Here is a 24,633-nt window from a genome sequence, read left to right as displayed (position 1 = left end):
TATCTTATGATTTTTCCTTTTTTCCCCCCACTTTATTCTTTAGGAGCATGGTTTTTGTGGATGACAAATGTTGACTGGGCTTCTGCAACATGACTGTCACCATTCCAGGCCCGTGTAAGAGAACAAGAGAGTCCCTTCCTTAAAAAAAACAAAAAACCTACATTCCAGCATATAACAAAACAGAAATGGATTTATACATACAGAGGGCAAACAGGCGGCAAAATGGGGGTAGTGGGAGGAAAGAGATAAGGTGAGAAAGATGAGGAGGTACAAACTTCCCATTGCAAAATAAATGAGTCAGTGGGTATTAAAGGTTCAGTGAGAGGAATACAGGTGACATGTTGTAACCACTTATCTTGGTGATCATTTTGAAATGTGTCAAGCCACTATGTTGTAACAGGAATTAACAGAGTTTTAGCTCAATTAAACTTCAACAACAAACCCATGGACGGGGGGAGATCAGATTTGTAGTTACTGGGGGCTGAGGAGTGGGGAAATTGGATGAAAGCAGTCAAAAGGTACACACTTCCAGTTACAAGATAAATAAAATTTTGTCTCTAAGTCATGTCTGACTCTTTTTTGACACCATGGGCTGTAGCCTGCCAGGCTTCTCCATACATGGGATTTCCTAGGCAAGACTACTGGAATGGGTTACCATTTCCTCTCCAGGGGATCTTCCCGACCCAGGGGTTGAATGGGTGTCTCCTGCAGTGGCAGGTGGATTCTTTACCACTGAGCCACCTGGGAAGCCCTAAGATAAATAAATACTAGAGATGTAATGTACAACATGATAAAGATATAAACACAGCTGTAGAGAGTAAATCCTGAGTTCTCATCAGGAGAAAAGCTTTTTTTTTTTTTTTTTTTTGCTATAATTTTGTGTTTCTAAGATGATTCTTTCAGGAAAAGAAACAATTTCGAACTTGATTGATAATCACTAGAGTTTTACTGGACTCCCCTGGTGACTCAGATGGTAAAGCATCTGCCTGCAATGCGGGAGACTCGGGTTCGATCCCTGGGTTGGGAAGATCCCCTGGAGTAGGAAATGGCAACTCACTCCAGTACTCTTGCCTGGAAAATCCCACGGACAGAGGAGCCTGGCAGGCTACAGTCCGGGGGTCGCAAAGAGTCAGACACGACTGAGAGCAACTAACACATGAGATGACAAGATGAGGGATATTCACCAAGCTTTTTGTGACAGTCATTCCGTGATGGGTATAAATTACATCATTATGTTGCACACCTTAAACTTATAGAGGGCTGGATGTCCATTATATCTCAGTAAACCTGGAGGAAAAAGTAGACGAATAAGGAGAAAGCGGAGGGAGGGGACTGCAGGCTGGAGGTAGGATCACTGAGGAGACGCATGGTGGAGGACGGAAGAGGACCAAGGCATAGCCCACGGCGACCTGGACGCACACTGACCACTCCTGTGTTCCTCACTTTTCTTATCACCTTTGCAGTTAAGGAGGGTCACGTGAGCAGCTTTGGGCACTGAAGGAAGTGTCTAAAAACTGGCTCAACACCCTCAGTCATTCTCACTTCCTGCCCTAGTTATTGCGAATCCATGTAAGGAGGTCATTGTTAACTGTTAACTTAGGACTTTGTGGAGTAAAGCCCCTTCCTGATCCATGTCAGACATGTAGCATGAGAGAGAAATAAAACTTTAATGTAGTAAACCATGGGAATTCCAGGATTAATTTGGCACCATAACTTGGCCTATCCTGACTAATTCAGAATTCTATCATATGAGTTGCCACAACAAAGCATCCTTTTTTATAAAACAAACAAACAAACCAGCATGTTATTTTCTCTGTTGTCAACAAAAGTATATCAGTGGTCATTTCCAGCTTATATCTAAACACAGTTGAAATGAATTCCTTGTCCATTTTATAAACTGTAGGGTAGTCTCTGAACTCTTGAACGAATAACGTAGAATAATGTCCATTCTTTCAAAGATTCTCATTTTTCAACTGTTTTTTTCATGATTCTCAAAGTTTTTGAAAACATACATGGTTTTTATAAGTAGTTCCTAGATAATTAAACATTTTGTATTATTTTAATTTTCTAAATTTTTCCAAAACAATTCTCTCCCCTTACATTATAAAGCTAATTTTTTTTTAGATGTTTGATTTATTTGCCAAATGAATGCAACTCTGAACACAAGGACGAATGGAAATTTATAAAGGGTGGGCTACCCGGAGGCTGAGCGGAAAAGAATCAGCCTGCAGTGCAAAAGACTCAGGTTCAATTCCTGGGCTGGGAAGATCCCCTGGAAGAGGAAATTAATTATACCCTACTCCAGTATTCTTGCCGGGAAAATTCCACGGACCGAGGAGCCTGGCAGGCTAGAATGCATAAGATCACAGAGTCACACACATCTGAGCACACATGCATAGCCAAGGGTGCAGGGTGAAGGACAGAATAGAAAATGAGGAAGAGAACGGAAAATATGACCATGAGGAACTCGGTGAGATATTGGGGGAATGGGAACGGAGAGGAACAAGATTTTATTAACAGAATGGAGGAAGAGGAGTTTGATTGGACATCAAAGGTGGAAGGATTCTCCAGCAAGTGGCTTCGCAGGATTTTTGGTAAAAATCGGGCCCTGCAGGTGAAACAGGAGGCCTAATTGAGAAATGGTATGGACCTAACACAAGCAGAGATATTAAGAAGAGGTGGCAAGAATACACAGAAGAACTGTACAAAAAAGATCTTCACGGCCAAGATAATCACGATGGTATGATCACTCACCTAGAGCCAGACATCCTGGAATGTGAAGTCAAGTGGGCCTTAGAAAGCATCACTATGAACAAAGCTAGTGGAGGTGATGGAATTCCAGTTGAGCTATTTCAAATCCTGAAAGATGATGCTGTGGAAGTGCTGCACTCAATATGCCAGCAAATTTGGAAAACTCTGCAGTGGCCACAGGACTGGAAAAGGTCAGTTTTCATTCCAATCCCAAAGAAGTTCAGTTCAGTTCAGTCGCTCAGTAGTGTCTGACTCTTTGCGATCCCATGAATCGCAGCACGCCAGGCCTCCCTGTCCATCACCAACTCCCGGAGTTCACTCAGACTCACGTCCATCGAGTCAGTGATGACATCCAGCTATCTCATCCTCTGCCATCCCCTTCTCCTCCTGCCCCCAATCCCTCCCAGCATCACAGTCTTTTCCAATGAGTCAACCCTTCGCATTAGGTGGCCAAAGTACTGGAGTTTCAGCTTCAGCATCATTCCTTCCAAAGAAATCCCAGGGCTGATCTCCTTCAGAATGGACTGGTTGGATCTCTTTGCAGTCCAAGGGACTCTCAAGAGTCTTCTCCAACACCACAGTTCAAAAGCTTCAGTTTTTCGGCCCTCAGCTTTCTTCACAGTCTAACTCTCACATCCATACATGACCACAGGAAAAACCATAGCCTTGACTAGACGGACCTTAGTCAGCAAAGTAATGTCTCTGCTTTTCAATATGCTACCTAGGTTGGTCATAACTTTTATTCCAAAATCCCAAAGAAAGGCAATGCCAAAGAATGCTCAAACTACCACACAATTGCACTCATCTCACACGCTAGTAAAGTAATGCTCAAAATTCTCCAAGCCAGGCTTCAACAGTATGTGAACCATGAACTTCCAGATGTTCAAGCTGGTTTTAAAAAAGGCAGAGGAACCAGAGATCAAATTGCCAACATCTGCTAGATCATGGAAAAAGCAAGAGAGTTCCAGAAAAACATCTATTTCTGCTTTATTGACTATGCCAAAGCCTTTGACTGTGTGGATCACAAGAAACTGTGGAAAATTCTGAAAGAGATGGGAATACCAGACCACCTGACCTGCCTCTTGAGAAACCTATATGCAGGAAAGGAAACAACAGTTAGAACTGGACATGGAACAACAGACTGGTTCCAAATAGGGAAAAGAGTACATCAAGGCTGTATACTGTCTCTCTGCTTATTTAACTTCTTTGCAGAGTACATCATGAGAAACCCTGGGCTGGAAGAAGCACAAGCTGGAATCACGATTGCCGGGAGAAATATCAATAACCTCAGATATGCACATGACACCACCCTCATGGCAAAAAGTGAAGAGGAACTAAAAAGCCTCTTGATGAAAGTGAAAAAGGAGAGTGAAAAAGTTGGCCTAAAGCTCAACATTCAGAAAACGAAGATCATGGCATCTGGTCCCATCACTTCATGGGAAATAGATGGGGAAACAGTGTCAGACTTTATTTTGGGGGGCTCCAAGATCACTGCAGATGGTGACTGCAGCCATGAAATTAAAAGATGCTTACTCCTTGGAAGGAAACTTATAACCAACCTAGACAGCTTGGACTGCAAGGAGATCCAACCAGTCCATTCTAAAGGAGATCAGCCCTGGGTGTTCTTTGGAAGGAATGATGCTGAAGCTGAAACTCCAGTACTTTGTCCACCTAATGCGAAGGGTTGACTCATTGGAAAAGACTGTGATGCTGGGAGGGATTGGGGGCAGGAGGAGAAGGGGATGACCGAGGATGAGATGGCTGGATGGCATCACCGACTCGATGGACGTGAGTCTCAGTGAACTCCGGAAGTTGGTGATGGACAGGGAGGCCTGGCGTGCTGCGATTCATGGGGTCGCAAGGAGTCGGACACGACTGAGCGACTGAACTGAACTGAGTCCAGATAAGGGCTGCCAGGGGCCAAGCCTAGACTTTGAGCCCGGAGCAGGTCAGTCTAGGGGGAGTTGGGGGCTGAAGCCAAGGTGGGTCTAAGCACACTGCTGACCCCCGCTCCCAGTGCCAGCGGTTAACATAAACCCTAGGACTGAACGTGTCTGGAGCTGTACATCCACGAAGCAGGACTGCTGGCCGCACTCCAGCCTCAAATCAGACTAACCGCAATCGGAGCTGCAGCAGCCTTATCATCGCGGAGCCTCCAGCCCTGGGTTTGCCCTGGCGCGACCTGTCTGCCGGGGCGGGGCCGCCGCACCTGCGGCGCTCCAATCAAGGGCCTGCGCGCAGCTGCGCACGCGCCACGGCCCTGGGCGGGATCTGGCCGCCCATCAGTCTTCGCGACCAGCCGGGCCCCCGCCTCCCTGATTGGCTGGTCAGGGAGTGACGTAGAGGCCGCCTTCACCTATAGCTGTGGAGCCGGCCGGCGGCGCGGTGCGGAAGCGGAGGGGCTTGGCGGTCGCAGTGCGGGGCAGCGGGTGCGGATTCCGGCGGCGCTGGGGTCCTTGGTCTTCTGGCTCCGGGCGTGGGCGGGATGACGCGCTTCGCTCTGACCGTGGTCCGGCAGTGAGTATGGCCGTCGCGGGCTGCCCTGTCCCTTCCGTGGCGTGCTGTGGGGCTGGGCCGCGGGGGCCGAGGATCCGCACCCGCCCCGCCAGTCCTGTCCTGTGTGTTCCCCCGCGGCTCGGCCCGGCGAGTTCTGGGTGTTCCCCGTGAGTTACCCTCTTCCGGCCCTCCTGGCCCAGCGACGCCGAGCAGAAGGCCAGGGGTCAGATGTCATCGGTCCCCCAGTACGTGGGGACAGGGATGTCGGAAGGACTGAGGTCAAGGTCACCCCCCCACCTCACCCCAGCTGGGTGGGGTGGCTGAATCCGAAGACACAGTCGAGTCCCCGCACTTCCCGGGCCGCGCGTTTGCCCCCAGCTGGGCCCGCAGGGTCTGCAGCGTGGACCGGCTCGGGGCTGACCTTTCCCCTGCAGGCTCTGCTCCCACTCATGTCCCCTCGGTCCCCCAGGCTCGGGTCTGAGATTCTCTTCTTTCCCGCTGAGCTTCGGTCGCTGGGGGAGGAGCTGGGGGCTGGCGGGGCGGGAGCGGGGGGGGGGGGCGCCTCGCCCTGCTTTCAGCCGCCTGCACTGCCCTCGACAAATATTTTTAACCTACAACGTTACAGGGAGCCAAATGCTGACATGTCTTGCCATGCCTTCCTTTTCCTTTTCGACTCTGTTTGCCCGGTGTTGTTAACTGAGTTCAGGGCGGTCAGGAGCACAGATTTTTCAAGCAAGGGCGACACAGGTTGGAATCTGGGCTCCACCTGGGAGCCTTGTAACCTGGGCTTCCTTTAACCGACTTAATTTACATCACCTCAGTTTCCTGATTTATAAAATGGGGATAGTGATAGGCCCCACCCCACTGGATTAGTGTGATCATTGAATGTTAGAAAGGTAAAGTGCATCGCACTGGGGAGGGGTGGGGAGCATGTAAGAGAATTAAGGAACTTTTATTTTTGTAAGGGACAACTCTGATAAAAATGCAGCCTGTCGTCCAATATGTGTGTGTGGTTAGTGGGACCAGCATTCTGAGTGAGTTCTGTGTATCAGAGGACTGGGTTGCAGGTAACTAAGATTCCAGTTTTGACTTCTTGGCGCTTGCAAGGAACATCAGAATGGTCTAACCTTGTCAAGCTGCTTTTAGCTGCTGTCTTTTTTTGTTCCTGTTCTTCCTTAATAGGAAGGTTATCTCAGCTGTTATCTGAAGTTGTCCCTTTAGGACTCACAGGATTTTAATGGCCAAGTGAGAAATGGAGATGCTTTCTCCACCCCATTCCTCTGCATTTTATAGAATGATTTATGACCATCATGTGACCTTCTAAGGACCTATAGCTACTCAGTAGCAGACCAGGAACTAGTCTTAATTGTGAAGTGAAGAAGTGAAGTGAAGTCGCTCAGTCCTTTCCGACTCTTTGCGACCCCATGGACTGTAGCCCACCAGGCTCCTCTGTCCATGGGATTCTCTTTCCTGTTAATTTGGAGCACTTTCTAGATGCCTGACCCAGGGCCTGACATAAAATTGAAGCCCAGAAGCCGTAGAAAATCTAGGCTAAACCACCCCTTGAAAAACAAGCTGATATCTATTTAGATGCTTAGTAGACAATTGTTACATGAATGTATATTTTATCCCCTCCTCCCTTCTTAAAAAGGGCTTGAAAGGTGTAAAATTGTTTCCTAAAAGAAATCCTTTGAGGAGTTAATTTAAAAATAAGTCTTAATTAATTAGTATTTGCCAGGTACTGTTGTAATTAAATTCTGACTACCATCCAGTGAGGTAAAGAGGGCCTCTCAATTTGCAGATGAGGAAACAGACACAGAGGTCATGTGACTTGCTTAAAATCACATGATGAGTTGGGAAGGGGGTTTAAACTGAGGTGGCAGTACTGTGGCCCATCCTGTTAACTGCTTTTCCCTTCTGCCTCCTATTTTAGAATTAAAGCCTAGTGTTTGTGGATTGCTTGACTTCCAGCAGCCATTTCAGAAGCTACTTTTTACTTCTTGTGATTTGACTGTGACGAGTGATAAGAACAACTTGCTTTGTTCTGTTCTGTTCATGGGAAAGGGCTTCTCTGGTGGTTCAGTGATAAAGAATCCACCTGTAATGCAGGAGATGCAGGTTTGATCCCTGGGTCAGGAAGATCCACTGGAGGAGGAAAATGGCAACCCACTCCAGTAATCTTGCCTGGAAAATCCCATGAACAGAGGAACCTGGCGGGCCGCAGTCCATGGGGTCAAAAAGTCGGACACTACTTAGCCACTGAGCACACATGCACCCATAAGAAATTGCAGAGAAAGTGTTGAAATAATTGATAGGGAATAGTTTCCTCTTTCAGAATTCTCAAAGCTAAAATTTGATAATTCATTCAGGAAAAGAAACAAGATGCTAAAAGACGCTTACTCCTTGGAAGGAAAGTTGTGACCAACCTAGACAGCATATTAAAAAGCAGAGACATTACTTTGCCAACAAAGGTCTGTCTAGTCAAGGCTATGGTTTTTCCAGTGGTCATGTATGGATGTGAGAGTTGGACTGTGAAGAAAGCTGAGTGCCGAAGAAATGATGCTTTTGAACTGTGGTGTTGGAGAAGACTCTTGAGAGTCCCTTAGACTGCAGGGAGATCCAACCAGTCCATCCTAGGGGAGATCAGTCCCGAGTGTTCATTGGAAGGAGTGATGTTGAAGCTGAAACTCCAGTACGTTGGCCACCTGATGTGAAGAGCTGATTCATTGGAAAGACCCTGATGCTGGGAAAGATTGAAGGCAGCAGGAGAAGGGGATGACAGAGGATGAGATGGTTGGATGGCATCACTGACTCCATGGTTTGGGTAGACTCTGGGAGTTGGTGATGGACAGGGAGGCCTGGCGTGCTACGGTCAGTGGGGTCGCAAAGAGTCAGACAGGACTGAGCAACTGAACTGAACTGAGTTTTATTGAACGGTGACTCTTCTGATAATGGAAGAAAACTTTTTAATTGCAATTTAAGCTCAGCCAAACCCTTTATGAATCTTGTGCTTTAAGCTCAGCCAAATTCTTTATGAATCTTGTGCTGTTACTGTCAGCATGTTGATCTTCATCAACATCCTTGAACGTGAGAGTGCCAGTGTGTGTCATTGTTGGAACAGAATACCCCAGATTTCAGACTTCAAGTCTGCTGATCTGATTGAGCTGTGGTTTCTCATGGTCTTAGAACAGCATTGTTGAAAAGCCCAATAAATGCAGAAAGGCCCCTGGTTCCCTTCAAACGTTCTTGTAGGTGTTTGCAATTAGTTGCCTGCAAAACTATCCCATTTCACTCCATTTTTAGCTAGTTCTTTAAACATTTTTACAAATTAAGTTTCATTTACTTTTAATTCCTGAAAGATGATGAATTAGTATAGGTATTGACAACACTGATTTTATGTTTTTAATTCTGCCTCTTTGGGCAGTTAGTTTTCATTGAATGCTAATCATTGTTCTAATAGAGCAGGCAAGTTGAATATTGGATCATCTGTAAACTCTTATAAAGACACATGTAATTGTTATGTTCCTGTGATGTGTGTTTTCTGGGATTGATTAATTGGAAGAGCCTGTGCAGCTAGGAGTAATCTAATATAGACAAATGTATCATGAATTGGGTATTTTACGTTCCCTAACTCCCATCCAACCATCCAGTGAAAATCCTCACATTCCTAGCCCTTGCAAACTTCTCTATTTTCAAATGAATTAATTGGTGTGGAGGAATCACTGTAAGGCTGTATATTCATGGTTGAATAGCAGGAGAGCACACTCCATTCTCGTGTATACCAGAGCATATCTACTTTGACAACTCGCCCCAGTTGTACACTAATGTCCCATGATTTGTCTCTCCTGTGGCAAACCCAAGTACTTGTCTGCTGAATTTGAATTATTTAAAAGGATGTGGTTAGGAAATTAAGCTCTCTTACATGGTTTCTAGAGAAACGCTATCAAGCATAAACCAGAACTAACAAAATGTCTTTTAAAGTGAAGAACAGCGTGATAATCCCCCAAATGAACGGTGCATATTTGAGGGCCTATAAATGGCCAGTCATCAGACTTGGCTTCTTATCATAAGGCTTGGGATTCTTATAGAGTCAGATATCTGTCTTGGAAGTGAATCACACTGCAGATTTTGAAAATGAGTGCTGTTACTCCTGACTCCTTCAAAATACATTCCTCTGACCTTTCCACTCTCCTGATTTTCCCTGTGGCTGCTACAAGCCAAGCTTTGGTTAGGGAAGTGGATTAATAGTAAACCTGTTCTAGCCACCCACTTTTCTTTCCCACTCCCCAAATAAGCTAGCTATAACCAGTTGCTTCAAGGATTTGTACAAACCTCTCGAGAAATGTTTGGTTTGTAACATTTACAAAGCTGTAAAACTAAATATTTGTGCACGTTTTTTTGGGGGAAAAAAGTTCTGTTGCTAGATTGCTCCTCTGTGATGTTTATAAGGTGATTTGAAAACAAAATACGCCCCATAGAGTGCCAGTGCGCCCCCGCCCTCCCCTGCCCAGCCTCAGTCCAGTTATTCTGTGACAGTATTTCTCATCCTGTTACTCTTCTGGTTGCTTCAGAATGGGCTGGGTTTGGTTTTGTAATCTCTTAGCATTGCAGAGTGGAGCAGCTGGAGCCGCTCGGAGACTCAGAAGCCAGGGTGGGGGCTGTGGGTCACTGTACCCCTTTCTGCTCCGCTCATGGTCCCCTGAACCTGCTCGCTCAGCCCAGCAGATGAATGGATGGACTGGCTGGCCTATTTGGTCCTGATGCCTGGGGAAGTAGTTTTGGTCAACATATTTAAGAAGATGATTTAACAAAAATTTTCTGTCTGTACATACACTTTTTTTTTTAATTGGGGTATAATTGCCTTAGTGTTTTGTTAGTTTCTGCTCTACAACAGTGTGTGTCAGATACACGTGTACGTACATGGCCTCTCTCCCTTCCCTCCCTGCCAGGTTGTCACGGAGCACCGAGCTGAGTCCCCTGCACTGTGCAGCAGCTTCCCTCTAGCTGTCTGTGGTACACGTGGTCGTGTGCACATCTCAGGGCTACTCAGTTCGTCCGCCCACCCACCCATCCCCCCCAGCCATGTCCACTGATGTGCTTTCTACCTCTGTGTCTCTATTCCTAACCTGCAAGGACGTGCATCAATACTTTTTTCTAGATTCCGTATATGTGTGTTAATATACGGTATTTGTTTTCTCTTTCTGACTTGCTTCACTCTGTACGACAGGCTCTAGGTTTATCGACATCACTTAACAACTGAGTTTCATTCCTTTTTATGGCTGAGTGATATTCCATTGTGTACCTGTATATATACTTTGAAAAATAATATTCTCTGCCTTCAGTTCACTTAAGATTTATCTATACATTTTACTTCAGAACAGTTTGAAATTTTTAGCTCAATTCGGTCCATAGAATAGACAACTGCAGACAGTAGAGTGTCATTTTTACAGGTTAGAGTCTAACGTATGTACAATGTGCTATCTTTACAAATATGACCTTTTCTTGCCAATTTTTTTCCCTAATTTCAAAAGTAACCTAATTTGATAATAAGGGCTTTCTCCCTGTCTTTCTATTCTAGTGGAGAAACAAGACTTAACAAGGAGAAAATAATTCAAGGTTGGTATTCTCTGACTTATATTTTTTAGCTCTCTCTGTTCATGTTCATGTGAAATGCAGGGTAAAGAGATCTGATAGGGTAGGATGGACCAGGGGCAGGCCTGGACTGTGACCTGGGATTACGAAATTAAAGCATATGGTCAGAGAAGTATGATCAGAGTAGACGGAACTCAAGAGGAGCAAGTCTCTAGAGTGAATTGGATGTGAAGACCAGTGCTCCACGTTGTTTGTGGGAGGCTTCAGAGCGACCTCTCAGCTGATTAAGGAGTTGTATTGGATCTAATTGTCTTCAAATATATCTGCCAGAGTTTAAAATGACTTCATATTTGGAAACAAAAATTTACTGGCTGGTGTTAATGGTATTTTTCCTGCTAAGATGTATTATTTTTAGTAATAACAAAGAAATAGTTTCAAAAGAGAATTCCTGTTCTCACATGGGGTTGTTACTTTATTCTGTCTTCCTCCCCACCCCACCTCAGCCAAGCTTGTTCTGTTAATTTGGGCTCAGGTTCTTTTAATCTCCCTGCGATCCAGCGTTTCTGGCTTCTAAAGAATATCTTTCAGCTAGACATGCTATTTCCGTGCTCTGATGATACAAGTGTTGAGTTTTATATTTTGGGGCTAGGGACATCTGGTGTTTGCAGGAGCTGATTTTTAATACCTCACGTACCTGCCTCCTTCTGCTGGAAACCAGGCTCTGTTTCCCACTGACCTGGGACCCACCCAGAGCATCCTCAGGACTCATTACCTTGTTTGTTCATGGGCCCTGCTCACTTGTCTCATTTCATTTGAAACTGACAGTTCAGTTCAGTTCAGTCCCTCAGTCGTGTCTGACTCTTTGCGACTCCATGAATCACAGCATGCCAGGCCTCCCTGTCCATCACCAACTCCCGGAGTTCACTCAGACTCACGTCCATCGAGTCAGTGATGCCATCCAGCCATCTCATCCTCTGTCATCCCCTTCTCCTCCTGCCCCCAATCCCTCCCAGCATCACAGTCTTTTCCAGTGAGTCAACTCTTTGCATGAGGTGGCCAAACTACTGGAGTTTCAGCTTTAGCATGGTTCCTTCCAAAGAAATCCCAGGACTGATCTCCTTCAGAATGGACTGGTTGGATCTGCTTGCAGTCCAAGGGACTCTCAGGAGTCTTCTCTAACACCACAGTTCAAAAGCATCATTTCTTCAGCACTCAGCTTTCTTCACAGTCCAACTCTCACATCCATACATGACCACTGGATAAACCATAGCCTTGACTAGAGGGACCTTTGTTGGCTTTTTCTCTGCTTTTGAATATGCTATCTAGCTTGGTCATAACTTTCCTTCCAAGGAGTAAGCGTCTTTTAATTTCATGGCTGCAATCACCATCTGCAGTGATTTTGGAGCCCCCCAAAAATAAAGTCTGACACTGTTTCCACTGTTTCTCTGTCTATTTCTCATGAAGTGATGGGACCGGATGCCATGATCTTCGTTTTCTGAATGTTGAGCTTTAAGCCAACTTTTTCACTCTCCTCTTTCACTTTCATTAAGAGGCTTTTTAGTTCCTCTTCACTTTCTGCCATAAGGGTGGTGTCATCTGCATATCTGAGGTTATTGATATTTCTCCCGGCAATCTTGATTCCGACTTGTGCTTCTTCCAGCCCAGTGTTTCTCATGATGTCCTCTGTGTATAAGTTAAATAAGCAGGGTGACAATAGACAGCCTTGAAAAGCCTTATCAATTTGTGGTTTATATATTCTGCTTTTATATACTTTAAGGCTATTTTATTAGGTGCATGCACATTTAGATTGCTCTATCTTCCAGGTGAATTGAACCTTAAAAAGTACTCCTTTTCCTATTTGAAACCAGTCTTTTGTTCCATGTCCAGTTCTAACTGTTGTTTCCTGACCTGCATATAGGTTTCTCAAGAGGCAAGTCAGGTGGTCTGGTATTCCCATCTCTTTCAGAATTTTCCACATTTTTTTGTGATCCACACAGTCAAAGGCTTTGGCATAGGCAATAAAGCAGAAATAGGTGTTTTTCTGGAATTCTCTTGCCTTTTCGATAATCCAGCGGATGTTGGCAATTTGATCTCTGCTTCCTCTGCCTTTTCTAAAACCAGCTTGAACATCTAGAAGTTCACGGTTCACAAACTGCTGAAGCCTGGCTTGGAGAATTTTGAGCATTACTTTACTAGCGTGTGAGATGAGTGCAATTGTGCGGTAATTTGAGCATTCTTTGGCATTGCCTTTCTTTGGGATTGGAATGAAAACTGACCTTTTCCAGTCCTGTGGCCACTGCAGAGTTTTCCAAATTTGCTGGCATATTGCGTGCAGCACTTTCACAGCATCATCTTTCAGGATTTGAAATAGTGCAACTGGAATTCCATCACCTCCACTTGCTTTGTTCGTAGTGATGTTTTCTAAGGCCATGAATAAGTTTTCATGTTCATTGCCTGTGTTTTAAATTTGTTTTCTGTTCTTTTCCTAACTTTGGAAGTTAGATGCTTAGTTTCTTCAGTTACAGCCACCTTCTTTTTCTGTTAATTTTTGTAAGCATTCAAGCTATATGGTTCTGAAGTGGAGTGAAGTCGCTCAGTCGTGTCTGACTCTTTGTGACCCCATGGACTGAAGTCTACCAGGCTCCTCCCTCCATGGGATTCTCCAGGCAAGAGTACTGGAGTGGGTTGCCATTTCCTTCTCCAGGGGATCTTCCCGACCCAAGGATCGAACCCAGGTCTCCCTCATTCCACGCAGATGCTTTAACCTCGGAGCGTACTGTTTTTGTTGCATGCCTACAGTTTTGATTTATAGTGATCTAGTAAGTATTTAGTACCAAGTATCTTAAAATTTCCATTATGAGTTCTTCATTGACCTGTAAGTTATTTTGAACTGTTTTTAAATTTCCAAATGAGTGGACTGTGTGGTTTTGTTCTTCATCGTTTGTGATTGACTTAGAGTGTGATTGATTTCTGTTTTGACAATATGGTTTATTTGGTAATATGTCTGAAATTGGTTAGCGTGGTCAGTTTTTATTATAAATTTACTATATGTTTGAGAAAAATCTTTGTTTTCTGATTATTGGGTTTGGAATTTTATATCAAATCATTAATCTTGATTTTGCCATTCAAATCTTCCCATACTTTACTAGTTTTGTAAATTTGCTCATGTGCCTGTATGACCTAAGGGTCAGTTTATGCGTGAGGTATATTGAATTTGCCACTGTGATAGCCAATTTATCCTTAAATACCTTCAATTTTATCAATTTGTGGTTTATATATTCTGCTTTTATATACTTTAAGGCTATTTTATTAGGCGCATGCAAATTTAGATTGCTCTATCTTCCACGTGAATTGAATCTTATTTATAGTGATCTTCACAATCCTTAGTAAGACTTCTGTCACAGAGTCATGTATTTCTGAGCGTGATATGGCAGCTCCAGCTGTGTGGGGTTGGAATTTTCCTGGTGTGTATTTTCCCATCCCTTTCTTTTCAGCCTCGCTGGACTGGTCTCCTAAGTGTTACCTTGTCAATGGTAGGCAGCTGATGCTGGTTCTCTTAAAAAAAAAAAAAAAAGCAGTCTTTTTGTTAACTGGTGAGAGTGGTTTGACCCATGTTGACTCTGGTTTCTGGTGTGTTTGGATTTTTCCTTTGTGGTGGTTTTTTCCCTTCGTTTTCTCGTCTTTTCCTTCTCACTCACCTTTACTTCTTAGGTGCCTGCTTTTCTTTCCCTTATCCAACCCACTGTTACCTTGCCTTCTGGCCTTGAAATAAGCCATGTCTGTGCTTTTAACAGTTGTCTTTATATCTTGACCATTCATACCTAATAAAGGATATGCTCAATATCCTCTCTCCTGAAAAATGTGACGGCATGTGCTGTTGTTTTACTCTCCTGCCCTTTTTCACCTATGCAGCCTAGGCATTATTTTACTTAGTGTTTGTTTAAATTTACAGCTGTACTTGCCAGTTTCTCCTGTCACCATTTCTTCTGCATCTCAGACCTTCATTCCCGAAGCATCTTTTCTGAGAAGTCCTCTCGTGTAAATCAGTTGGTGGTAAAGATAGTTTCAATCAGTTCTATTCCAGGCAGTTCTGTTTTTATTTTCTTTAGACTTTTTTAGTCCAGTTCTAGACTGATGGTTCTTTTAGAAGCTATTACTCTGCTGGGTTTTTTTTTTATTTTGGCTTCCCTTGCTCCTGTCCAGAGATCTCTCAACCAAATGGTGTCCCATGGTGGATATCGCATCATGCCCATGGTGTCCCATCATATCCCATGGTGTCCCATCTGTCTTCCTCTGTAGCTGTTTTTAAAGTCTTTTTATTTTGGTTTTCTACAGTTTCTCTTACTAAATCTGGTAGGTTTTTTTTTTTTTAATTATCCTTCTTGGTGTACATCATGTTTCCTTTATCTGTAGCTTTATGTCTTTCCTGATTTCTGTTCTCCATTTCATACTTTGTATTCTCCATTTCACACTTCCTGTTCTCCATTTCACACTCCCTGTTCTCCATTTCACACTTCCGGTTCTCCATTCACACTTCCTGTTCTCCATTCACACTTGCTATTCTTCATTTCGCACTTCTGTTCCGTTTCATGCTTTCTGTTCTCCATTTCGCACTTCCTGTTCTCCATTCACACTTGCTATTCTTCATTTCGCACTTCCTGTTCCGTTTCATGCTTCCTATTCTCCATTTCTCTCTCTCTTTGAGTTCCCACTAGCTGTGGTTAGGAATCCTTGTCCTTCCTCCATGTCTTTAACATGTCTGAGATGTGCTCTTAGCTCCTCGTATCTGTGGGAAAGGGGCACGGACGACTTCAGCCTTACCTTTGGGTTCGTGAAGCTTCTCAGCTTAATGTATTTCCTTTTATCCACTGAGGGATATTTTTTTACCTCCACAGCAATTCCGTTTTTCATTGTTAAAAGGTTTGTGTAGTCCTTTTAGAAACCTGTCTGGTTTTTGAGGACTTGCTGCTGCTTGTTTTTGTGGTTCAGTGTGCAGTCTCTGCTGTCTGAAGTACTGGCGTTTCCAAGTCTGTTAACCCGTTGTTTCTGCTGACCCTCATTCACGATGGATTATTGTCCTGGGTGTTGTGTCACTGGCCGAACTGATATTTGCTCTAAGCTGGTAGAAGGCTTGTTGGCCTTTGTGGAGAATGGTTTGCAGTACTGCATGTTACTGAGTTTGAACAGTGGAGATAAAGAAGGAAAACTTCTCTAGGCGATCATCCAGCCACCCAAATACAGCAGCTGGGCCGAGAAGGTAGATCAGAGGCAGCACTAACCAAACAGACTGGTGAAGTGGTGGGCAGTGCAAGGCTGGGGAACAGTCTCATCACCCACCAGTTCCCATCAGGCAGACATTCTTCTGGAAAACACTTGGATACCTGAACCTCTATAGGGATTATAGCTTAATTTTGCTTGCTTTTAGTTTTCTGAAAAGTTATGTGGAAAGTACCCAAGGAAGTCTTTTAATAAAACATAGATGAACGCTCTTTATATTCTCTTAGGTGTGATTTTCATTTGCATCTGTTATATATTTGAACATTGCTGTTCCTTCTGTTAATACTGCAGGACAAGGAATAGATGAGCCTCTTTCAGAAACTGGATTTAAACAAGCAGCTGCTGCTGGTATATTTCTTAAAGATGTGAAGTTTACTCATGTTTTCTCCAGTGACCTTAAAAGGACAAAGCAGGTAAGTTTAGTCAGGGATGAGGCTCGTGAGTCAAAAGTTTCAACAGCTGTACATTGGAAAATTTCCTCCCAGAGTTCACAGAGAATTAAATCGCATAAAACCATCATCCCCAATCCCCTTTCCTCGCTGACAGAAGTTCTTTTTATTTCACTTCTATATTTTATTTTATTTTGGTAATTTAATCAGAGCAGCTTGGGGGAAAATGTCTAACAAAATGCCAAAAAAAGGCAAAGAGGGTGTTGTGAGAGAAACCCAGTGGAAACACCGCAGAGATTAAACGATTGAGACATCAGATATTGGAACTCAGAGTTTAAAAAGCAATTATGTTGCTATACAGAAATGAAAGATCTGTGAAATATCTTTAGGGAACAGATTATTATGAAAACAATCCCAGAGGTTTGAAAAACCCAAATCAACTTCTGAAAGCCAAGGGAAGGAGACTTTAGTGACAACCATGGGGGAATAACAGGGCTGGAATGTAGCCTCCCCCAACAAACCACCAGAAAACAAGACAAAAGCTGTGAGACAACTGTTTTCAGGTAGTGGACTCCAGGAAGCCTGGGCTGCAACCTCAGCTGGAGTGAAACATAGGGGATGAGCCCTCAGCTGTCGTAGTTTTCTGACTGAAGTGATCCCCAGACGTCTGCAAAAGCAGCCAGCTAGCAGCCAGTGGTCTCCGAGTTGAGGGGACAAAGCTTAGAATTTGGAAGGCTTAAGTAACTAAAATCTGTTTGGTGTGCTGGAGAGAGAAATGCACAGAGAAGACTCTAGACACGTGTATAGAAGTCCTCTTCAGTCTTTGGTGAACGGTTAGTCTGCACACCTGTGGCTGGAACGACACGAGGGCAGAAAACAGAGCTCCAGGGGAGACCAGTCGCTGGGGTGCGGTTGTCCAGCTGATTCCTGGGGCCCACACAAAGTGGGGAGGTGTTAGAGCTCCCACAGCACAAGTGGAGGCTGTGCTGAACACAGAGAGCGTGTCATCCCTTCACGGTGAGGCTAAACTGCCCTCAGAACAGCATCATGAGGCGAGAAGTAGGAGACGGCAGAGGCAACTCCATGTTCTAGAGATAAAAAATGCAGTGCTCTGAAACGAGAATTTCACAGGGTGGGATTAGCAGTAGATTAGACACTGTAGAAGAAGAGGCCAGTGAACATGAAGACATGGAAATGGAACATTCCAAAATTAACTGTGGAAGGAAAAAAGGCTGGAAAAGGAAAAATGAAGAGCCTCCGAACTGTGGGACGGGACCAGGCAGTGCACTATCACATATAGTTGAAGTCTCAAAAGGGAAAGAGGGAAGAGAGTTGGGGTGAGTGTGAAGGTAAAAGATACTTTGAAGAAATGACGACTCAGAAGTGCTTTCGAAAATTAAGGTGAAATAAAGACTTTCCAGCACAAGTTGAGGGACCCACAGTTACATGGTCAGTTGTTTTTGTAAGTGTTTTTGGTCAGTTGAACTTTGTTGACAGAGATGCCAAGATAATTCTGTGTTTGAAAGGGTGGTCTTTTCAATAAAAGGTGTTGAAACAATGGGCCAGCCATCTGAGAAAACATGACATGTGACTCTTGCCTCACACAGTACACAAAAACTAACCTGGCAGCCAATCATAGAACAAGTCTACAAGCTAAAGCTATGGGACTTCTATAAGAAAACACAGGAGAAAAGTCTTCATAAAAGTTTTTTGGGACAAAACAGAAATAAGACACAGGGAGGGAGAAAATTATAAATGTGTATGTTATATATGTGTGTATATATTTGACACATATGTATTTGTCAGTAAATAACTTTTTATAAGTGATTGATCTACAACCTTTATTAATATATATACCTTTTCCAATTAGATTTTTGCTTTCATGTGTTCTTGATATAATCAGTGCCCTTTCTTTTCAGCTTAAAGAAGCCCCATATATATTTCTCGTAGGGCTGATTTCGTGGTGATGAACTCCTTTAGTTTTTATCTGGAAAACCCTTGATTTTATCTTCAATTCTGAACAACCTTGCTGGGTAGAGTATTTTTAGCTGGAATTCTCAGCACTTCGAATATGTCACACCACTACCTCTGACCTGTAAGATTTCTGCTAGAAAATCTACTATTAGCCTTTTGGGGTTTTTCTTGTCCTTGGGAGGAGGTGAGTTGAGGGTCTTCCTATGATGCCATCCTGAGCCCTCCCAGAATGATTTTTTTTGGGGGGCGGGGTGCGTGTCATGCAGAACCTTAGTTCCCCAGCCAAGGGTCTGAACAGTGCTGCCTGCAATGGAAGCATGCCCTGACCATTGGCGTGCTAGGGGAATCCCCAATAATGATTATTTTTATGAGAGAAGAAATGGTTGTCTTCTGATTTGTAGACCGTGCATGGGATTTTGGAGAAGAACAAATTTTGCAAAGATGTGACAGTAAAGTATGACTCAAGACTTCGAGAAAGGGTAAGTATTAATAGCTTACTTATATGTTGTTCTTCTACCATAAAATATCACTACAGCAACTCAGTTTATCCCATGGCTAGAAATCAAATGCCTTCCTGCTTGGGGTGTGAAATTGGCTATTACATGAAGAATCTACTGTGTGGCAGTTACTCTTCCTCTTGTGAATAGTGTCTTATTTAATCGTTAAAATCGTAGGTGAGAGGCATCTTAAAGTATAAAAGCAAGGCATACTTGTGAGGACTTAGTACAGAAGAGTTTAAAAGTGAAAAGTTCTCTTCCCAGCCTCCAATCCTCCTACATCAACACTGGCTGTTAGTGGTCTCTGTGGTCTTCTGATTTAATGACTTATGAAAGGTGTCATTTTAATCTTTCTTACTATGGATTCCTGAGAAGGTAGATTTCCCATGTTTCTTGGCCATTGGTATTTCCTCTGTGACTTGTGCGTTTTGCTAAGGCTTGATTTTTAAGAACCTAAACAGCTAATGAGCTCTGAAGTCACGTGGATCTGGGTTTGCATCTTTTCAGAGGAGATAAGATAAAGTAAGCTGAAAGTGTGCCGTAAACATGTACTTAATTGTCTGTGTATTGCAAATTCCCCTTGAGGCACTTTTGTCTGTTGGATCATTGCAGAAATATGGGGCTGCAGAAGGCAGGCCGCTGAGCGAGCTGAGGGCCATGGCTAAAGCAGTGGGGGAGGAGTGCCCAGCGTTCACACCGCCTGGAGGAGAGACCCTGGACCAGGTATGCAGCCCAGGGGAAAGTGGCTGTGTCCACGAGCTGGTCGACATCCGAGTAGCTGAAACCTGACGCTTTGTGTGAGCAAGACGTTTCTGAGTTTTAGCTAAGCAATTTGCAAGTTGTTTGGTTCACAAAACAACTCTGCACGATACCATTTCCGCCCCCCCCCCCCTTTTAACCTGTCCTGTCTTATCTCATTTATTAATTTGGCATCATTACTGATCATGGATTTGAGGAAATGGGTTATTAGATGGTCTTGTTAAGAACGGGGAGCAGGAGTCTTTGCAGTGACAGGGTGGGGGTCAGTGAAGCAGGTGTGTGCCGCTCTGGGGGAGGGCAGCCGATAGACAGGTACAGGGCCATCACGCCTCCCCTGCCCCACCCCTCCAGGTGACGTCATAGCCCCTGGAGTCTTCTGCTGCTCAGTTGTGTTATGGGTGATCATCTCTCCCCCTATTTTTAATTTTCATAGTTTCCTTGTAAGGACTTTGTATGAGTTTAGCGAGGGACGGCTTTTCATCCTTTCTGTCGTTGAACTTCAGAAGTGTTGGATGCAGTTTCCTAGGTGACACTGTTTCATGACCTTCTGTTTGCTTCAAGTCAGGAGTCAGGCATTGTATCTTACTCACCTTTGCCCACTCTTGGTTCCAGAAATACATTGGGCACTTAGCTACTAGTATCAGTGGAAGTACTGATTGAATGAATAGAAATAGAGTTTCATCTGCTTCTGTGGTATTACTGGCTTGCAGAAAAATCAGTTCTGTTTTTATCCTAAGTATTATTCGGTCAGTTGTGTCCAGCTGTTTTTGACCCCATGGATGGTAGCCTGCCAGGTCCTCTGTCTGTAGAATTCTTCAGGCAAGAATACTGGAGTCGGTTGCCATTCCCTTCTTCAGGGAATCTTCCTGACCCAGGCATTGAACCCTGGTCTCCTGCATTGCAGGCACATTCTTTACCATCTGAGCCACCAGGGAAGCCTGTTTATGTCTTAAGATTGTCATTAATGTCACTTTATTTCACCTTTTTTTTTCCTTTCATTGCAGCTGAAAATGCGTGGCAAAGACTTTTTTGAATTTCTTTGTCAACTGATCCTGAAAGAAGCCAGTCAGAATGAACAGTTTTCCCAGGATTCCCCGAGCAGCTGTCTGGAAAGTTCCCTGGCAGAGATATTTCCATTAGGGAAAAACTGTGCCTCCACATTTAACTCGGACAGCGGTGCCCCGGGCCTAGCAGCCAGTGTCTTAGTCGTGAGTCACGGCGCCTACATGCGAAGCCTGTTGGATTACTTTCTGACCGACCTCAAGTGCTCGTTCCCAGCGACTCTGAGCAGGTCTGAGCTCACGTCAGTTAGCCCTAACACAGGGATGACTGTCTTCATCCTAAACTTTGAGAAAGGAGGCAAAGGGAAACCAACCGCCCAGTGTGTGTGTGTGAACCTGCAGGGCCACCTGGCCGGGGTGAGCAAAACTCCCTAAATCTGAATCATCTGCATGGAAATCAACAAATGTGAGCCTCTGAGCGAGTGCCTCTTGACTTGACTTCCATCCTCTGCTAATGCAGATTTGGAAACAGTTAAAAAGCTGTCCATTACAGCAAGTTATAAAACTCGAGTGGAATCAGAGCCATGTGAAACACTAATAGAAAACACTAATAGAAAACCATCGAAAATGGACTTCTTTGGTGCAAGTACAGTTGGAATTTTCCAGGGTAATTTTACCACCCTGCTCAGAGACCTCTCTGTATTGTAAATGGATGAGGGAACTCAGTATTGTGAATTGAGGCATGAATAACCCTGTTACTATGGTTTGGGTTACTATGTCTTTTTTTTTTTTTTTTAATGTTTTTCTTTAATGTCTGAAAAATCTGACTTGTTTTCTTGGCTCTTGGTATGATACTGTTTTTTTTTTTTTTTCCTTTTGCCGTCTTCATCCAGTGCTTGGAAGAGGGAACTTGTAATTTCCACTCCATATTTGTGTGACAGTATGTTATATTCAAAAAGTCCTTAAAGGAAGCCTGCTGTCATAGTTTACATAAAAGCAAACGACACTAAATCTACTATGGAAATCAACTGTTGTAACTGTGGACTCTGGAGGGTTTGAGATAATAGATAAATGTGGCTTGTAGTTGCAGAACATTATAGTGAGGAAGAACCATCATCTATTACAGAATTTTAAAGAGGGAATCAACGCAGGAGAAACAAAAAGAGCAGACTTTTCATATCTAACCTGTGGGCTGAAGAATTTAGTTTGAACATGGTGCTTAAGAAAGCACACAGTTGCTGATTTGCTTCAAAGCAGTGGGGATTTGTTCAAGATGAGGTTTCCTCTCTTTTCCACCAGATGGTGCTAGAGAAAAGGGATTTGGGTTATCATTACCGACTTCATGGACCTGAGTTTGAGCAAGCTCAGGAAGTTGGTGATGGACAGGGAAGCCTGGCATGCTGCTGCTGTTGGGGTCGCAAAGAGTCAGACAGGACTGAGCGACGGAACTGAACTGAAATTCTGTGCAACAGATGGGGGTCCTTCTGAAGTCCTCGTCTCTATGGAGAAAGTGTATGCCATGCAGTTCTGCTTATAAATAGTCATGTTGATGAATGCTGTGAGCCTCAGCTCACAAGAGGGTGAGACTGAGTCTGTCTGTCACTTAAGGCTAAAGTCACACGTAGACGCACGCCAGGTTCAGGATCATGCAGTCCTCGGTGTGCCCAGTGCCGCTGGTGGTCCTGGAACGGAGGGTGTGGTCGCGCACGCAGGAAGCTCATGGCAGACAGACAGCTGCAAAGTAACCAGAAAAGGACGAATAATAAGTGCCCGCTTCCCCACCCTCCAGAAGTAATAACTAACCCCCTCCTTTTTTTTTAATAACACACTGAGATAGAAGTAAAGTTCCTCTCAGCAGCCATCACTGCCGTGTTCCCTCCTGTTCTCCGCAGAGGCGGCCAGCACCTTGGGTCCACACACCACCCCCATCCTTCCCATGGCCGCCTGGTATCATCAGGGAACGGAATCATTCTGGCGTTTTACAAACGGACACAGCATCGGTCTATTCTGACTTCTCACTTCCTGTGTGTATCTTGGGGCTCTATACTGGTCTGTACAGATCCGGTTACTTCTCTAACCACTGTATTCTGCAGAATAAACACACTACGTTTTATTTCTTTATTCTCCCATCAGTGGATGTTTTGGTTTATTCACCATTTTCTGAATAGAAACAGTGCTTCAGGGAGTGGCCTTGTGCTGTGTCGGAGAAAGCGTGCATCCCCAGTCTGACAGGAGCCAGTAATCTCCAGAACAGTGGTTTTTCAGTCTCACTGGAAGTATTTCAAAAGCTGGGCTCCACATCTTCGGCAACACTTGATTTTGTCTGGTGAAAGTGCGTTAATGTTACGAATGAAGGATATGCCCCTGTGTTAATGAGCTTTTCTGTGACTGCTGGAGTCTGGGCATTTTTGTGTGTGTGCATCTTGACCATGGGGTTCCCTCTCTGGCAGGTCATCAGTCAGCCTGCATCCTTGGTTTGGCTTTCTGTTCGGCTGTGTAGCTTTTTCTTAGTGAGTTATAGGAGGCCTTGATGTCCTCCAGTTCACTTGTCTCTTGGGTATGCCACCATACACCTTTTTAATATATGTGTCTTTTTTTGAAGTCAAACGGATATACCCTATTGTTTATGATTTGGGGGAGTTGGGGGTGTCTTTAAGAAGCTTTTCCTACCATGAGGTCATAACCTAATCTCCTTTTTCTTACAGTGTTAAGGAGTTTTCTGAATATTTCCTCTCTAAATCATCTGGAATTTGTTTTTGAATACTGTAAAATCAGAATTCAGTTTTAGATATTTTTTCCCATGTGGTGAACGGTTACCAAGTGTTTCTTTTCCCAGTTGGTTCCTGATTCTCAGTCAGACCCCCATGCACCCACATTTGCTAGAGGGAGTGGACTTTGCCCCATCTTAGGGAGCTCTGGGTTCCGATGCAGGCTTTCTCGGTGGTTCAGCTGTAAAGAATCCACCTGCAGTGCAGGAGACTTGAGTTCAGTCCCTGGGTTGGCAAGATCCCCTGGCGAAGGAAATGGCAACCCAGTAAAGCACTTGAGTATACTTGCCTGGGAAATCCCATGGACAGAGGAGCCTGGTGGGCTACAGTCTGTGGGGTCGCAAACAGTCAGACATGACTTAGCCACTAAACAACAACAACTTTGTTCCCATAGGACTGTCATTCTCAGTTACTGCAGCTTCACAGCCAAGTACCCTGCACGGTGAGCACCTCTATTCTGTACACATGTTGGAATCAGTTCATTAACTTCCAGAAAAATTCTGTTGCAATTATAACTGGAATCGCATGCCTGTGTTCAATTAGTCATTCGGTAAATATATTTTGAGCATGGCACAGACACGCCAGGCTGTTAAAAGAATTATTAGAGCTATTCTAAGAACTGCAAATATATAGCAATGAACAAAAAAAAATAGACCATCCTTGTGGAACCTGTACTCTGTCCGGGAAGATGAATACAGGACCTGTCAGTGGGCTCTTTGCAGTGGAGGGAAATGAGACCGGAAGACCCAAGGGAGGCGTGCTGCTTTATTTGAGGGATGCCGGGAGCAGAAGGTGGGATCCAAAGACTGAAACCAAGAGTGAACTCTGCTCGTCTGTGGGAGGAGACGAGCAACCCAGATGGAGATGGGGGGCACAGGGATGGAGGAAGAGGGGTCTAGCTCTGTGTGGGACCCAAGCTGGTGCCGGGGGAGCGGGTACTGGGAAGTCTGGGTAGGTGACAGGAGAAGAGGGCAGAAAGCAGAAGGGATGAGGGAGGGAGGCCTGCCTTTGTGGCCTGTTGTAAGGGCTGGGGCTCATCTGTTGATAGGTTAATGTCTGATGGGGCCAGGCCGTAACATGGGGAAGATTCGTGGTCAGTAGACTTGCATTCAGCTTCTAGTAGTTTTGT

General features: G+C 44.3%; 1 protein-coding gene across 2 annotated transcripts; it reads left to right on the top strand.

Annotated features, from left to right (window-relative positions):
- The first annotated feature begins 5,149 nt into the window (after nucleotides 1-5,149).
- On the top strand, nucleotides 5,150-22,850 carry TIGAR (TP53 induced glycolysis regulatory phosphatase). 2 transcript variants are annotated; one of them, XM_052640047.1, is made up of 6 exons: nucleotides 5,150-5,268; nucleotides 10,826-10,863; nucleotides 16,408-16,529; nucleotides 18,881-18,958; nucleotides 19,589-19,699; nucleotides 20,740-22,850. In XM_052640047.1, the coding sequence occupies exons 1-6, from the start codon at nucleotides 5,237-5,239 to the stop codon at nucleotides 21,169-21,171; spliced, it is 813 nt and encodes a 270-aa protein (XP_052496007.1). In that variant the 5' UTR covers nucleotides 5,150-5,236; the 3' UTR covers nucleotides 21,172-22,850. The 2 variants fall into 2 exon arrangements, with proteins under 2 accessions (XP_052496007.1, XP_052496008.1); XM_052640048.1 differs by lacking the exon at nucleotides 19,589-19,699.
- The last annotated feature ends 1,783 nt before the right edge of the window (nucleotides 22,851-24,633 follow it).

Source organism: Budorcas taxicolor, chromosome 5 (assembly GCF_023091745.1).
Source record: "Budorcas taxicolor isolate Tak-1 chromosome 5, Takin1.1, whole genome shotgun sequence".
In the NCBI taxonomy this organism is placed as follows: domain Eukaryota; kingdom Metazoa; phylum Chordata; class Mammalia; order Artiodactyla; family Bovidae; genus Budorcas; species Budorcas taxicolor.
Note: the sequence above shows the minus strand (reverse complement) of the source record. Positions and strands in the feature narration are given on the sequence as shown.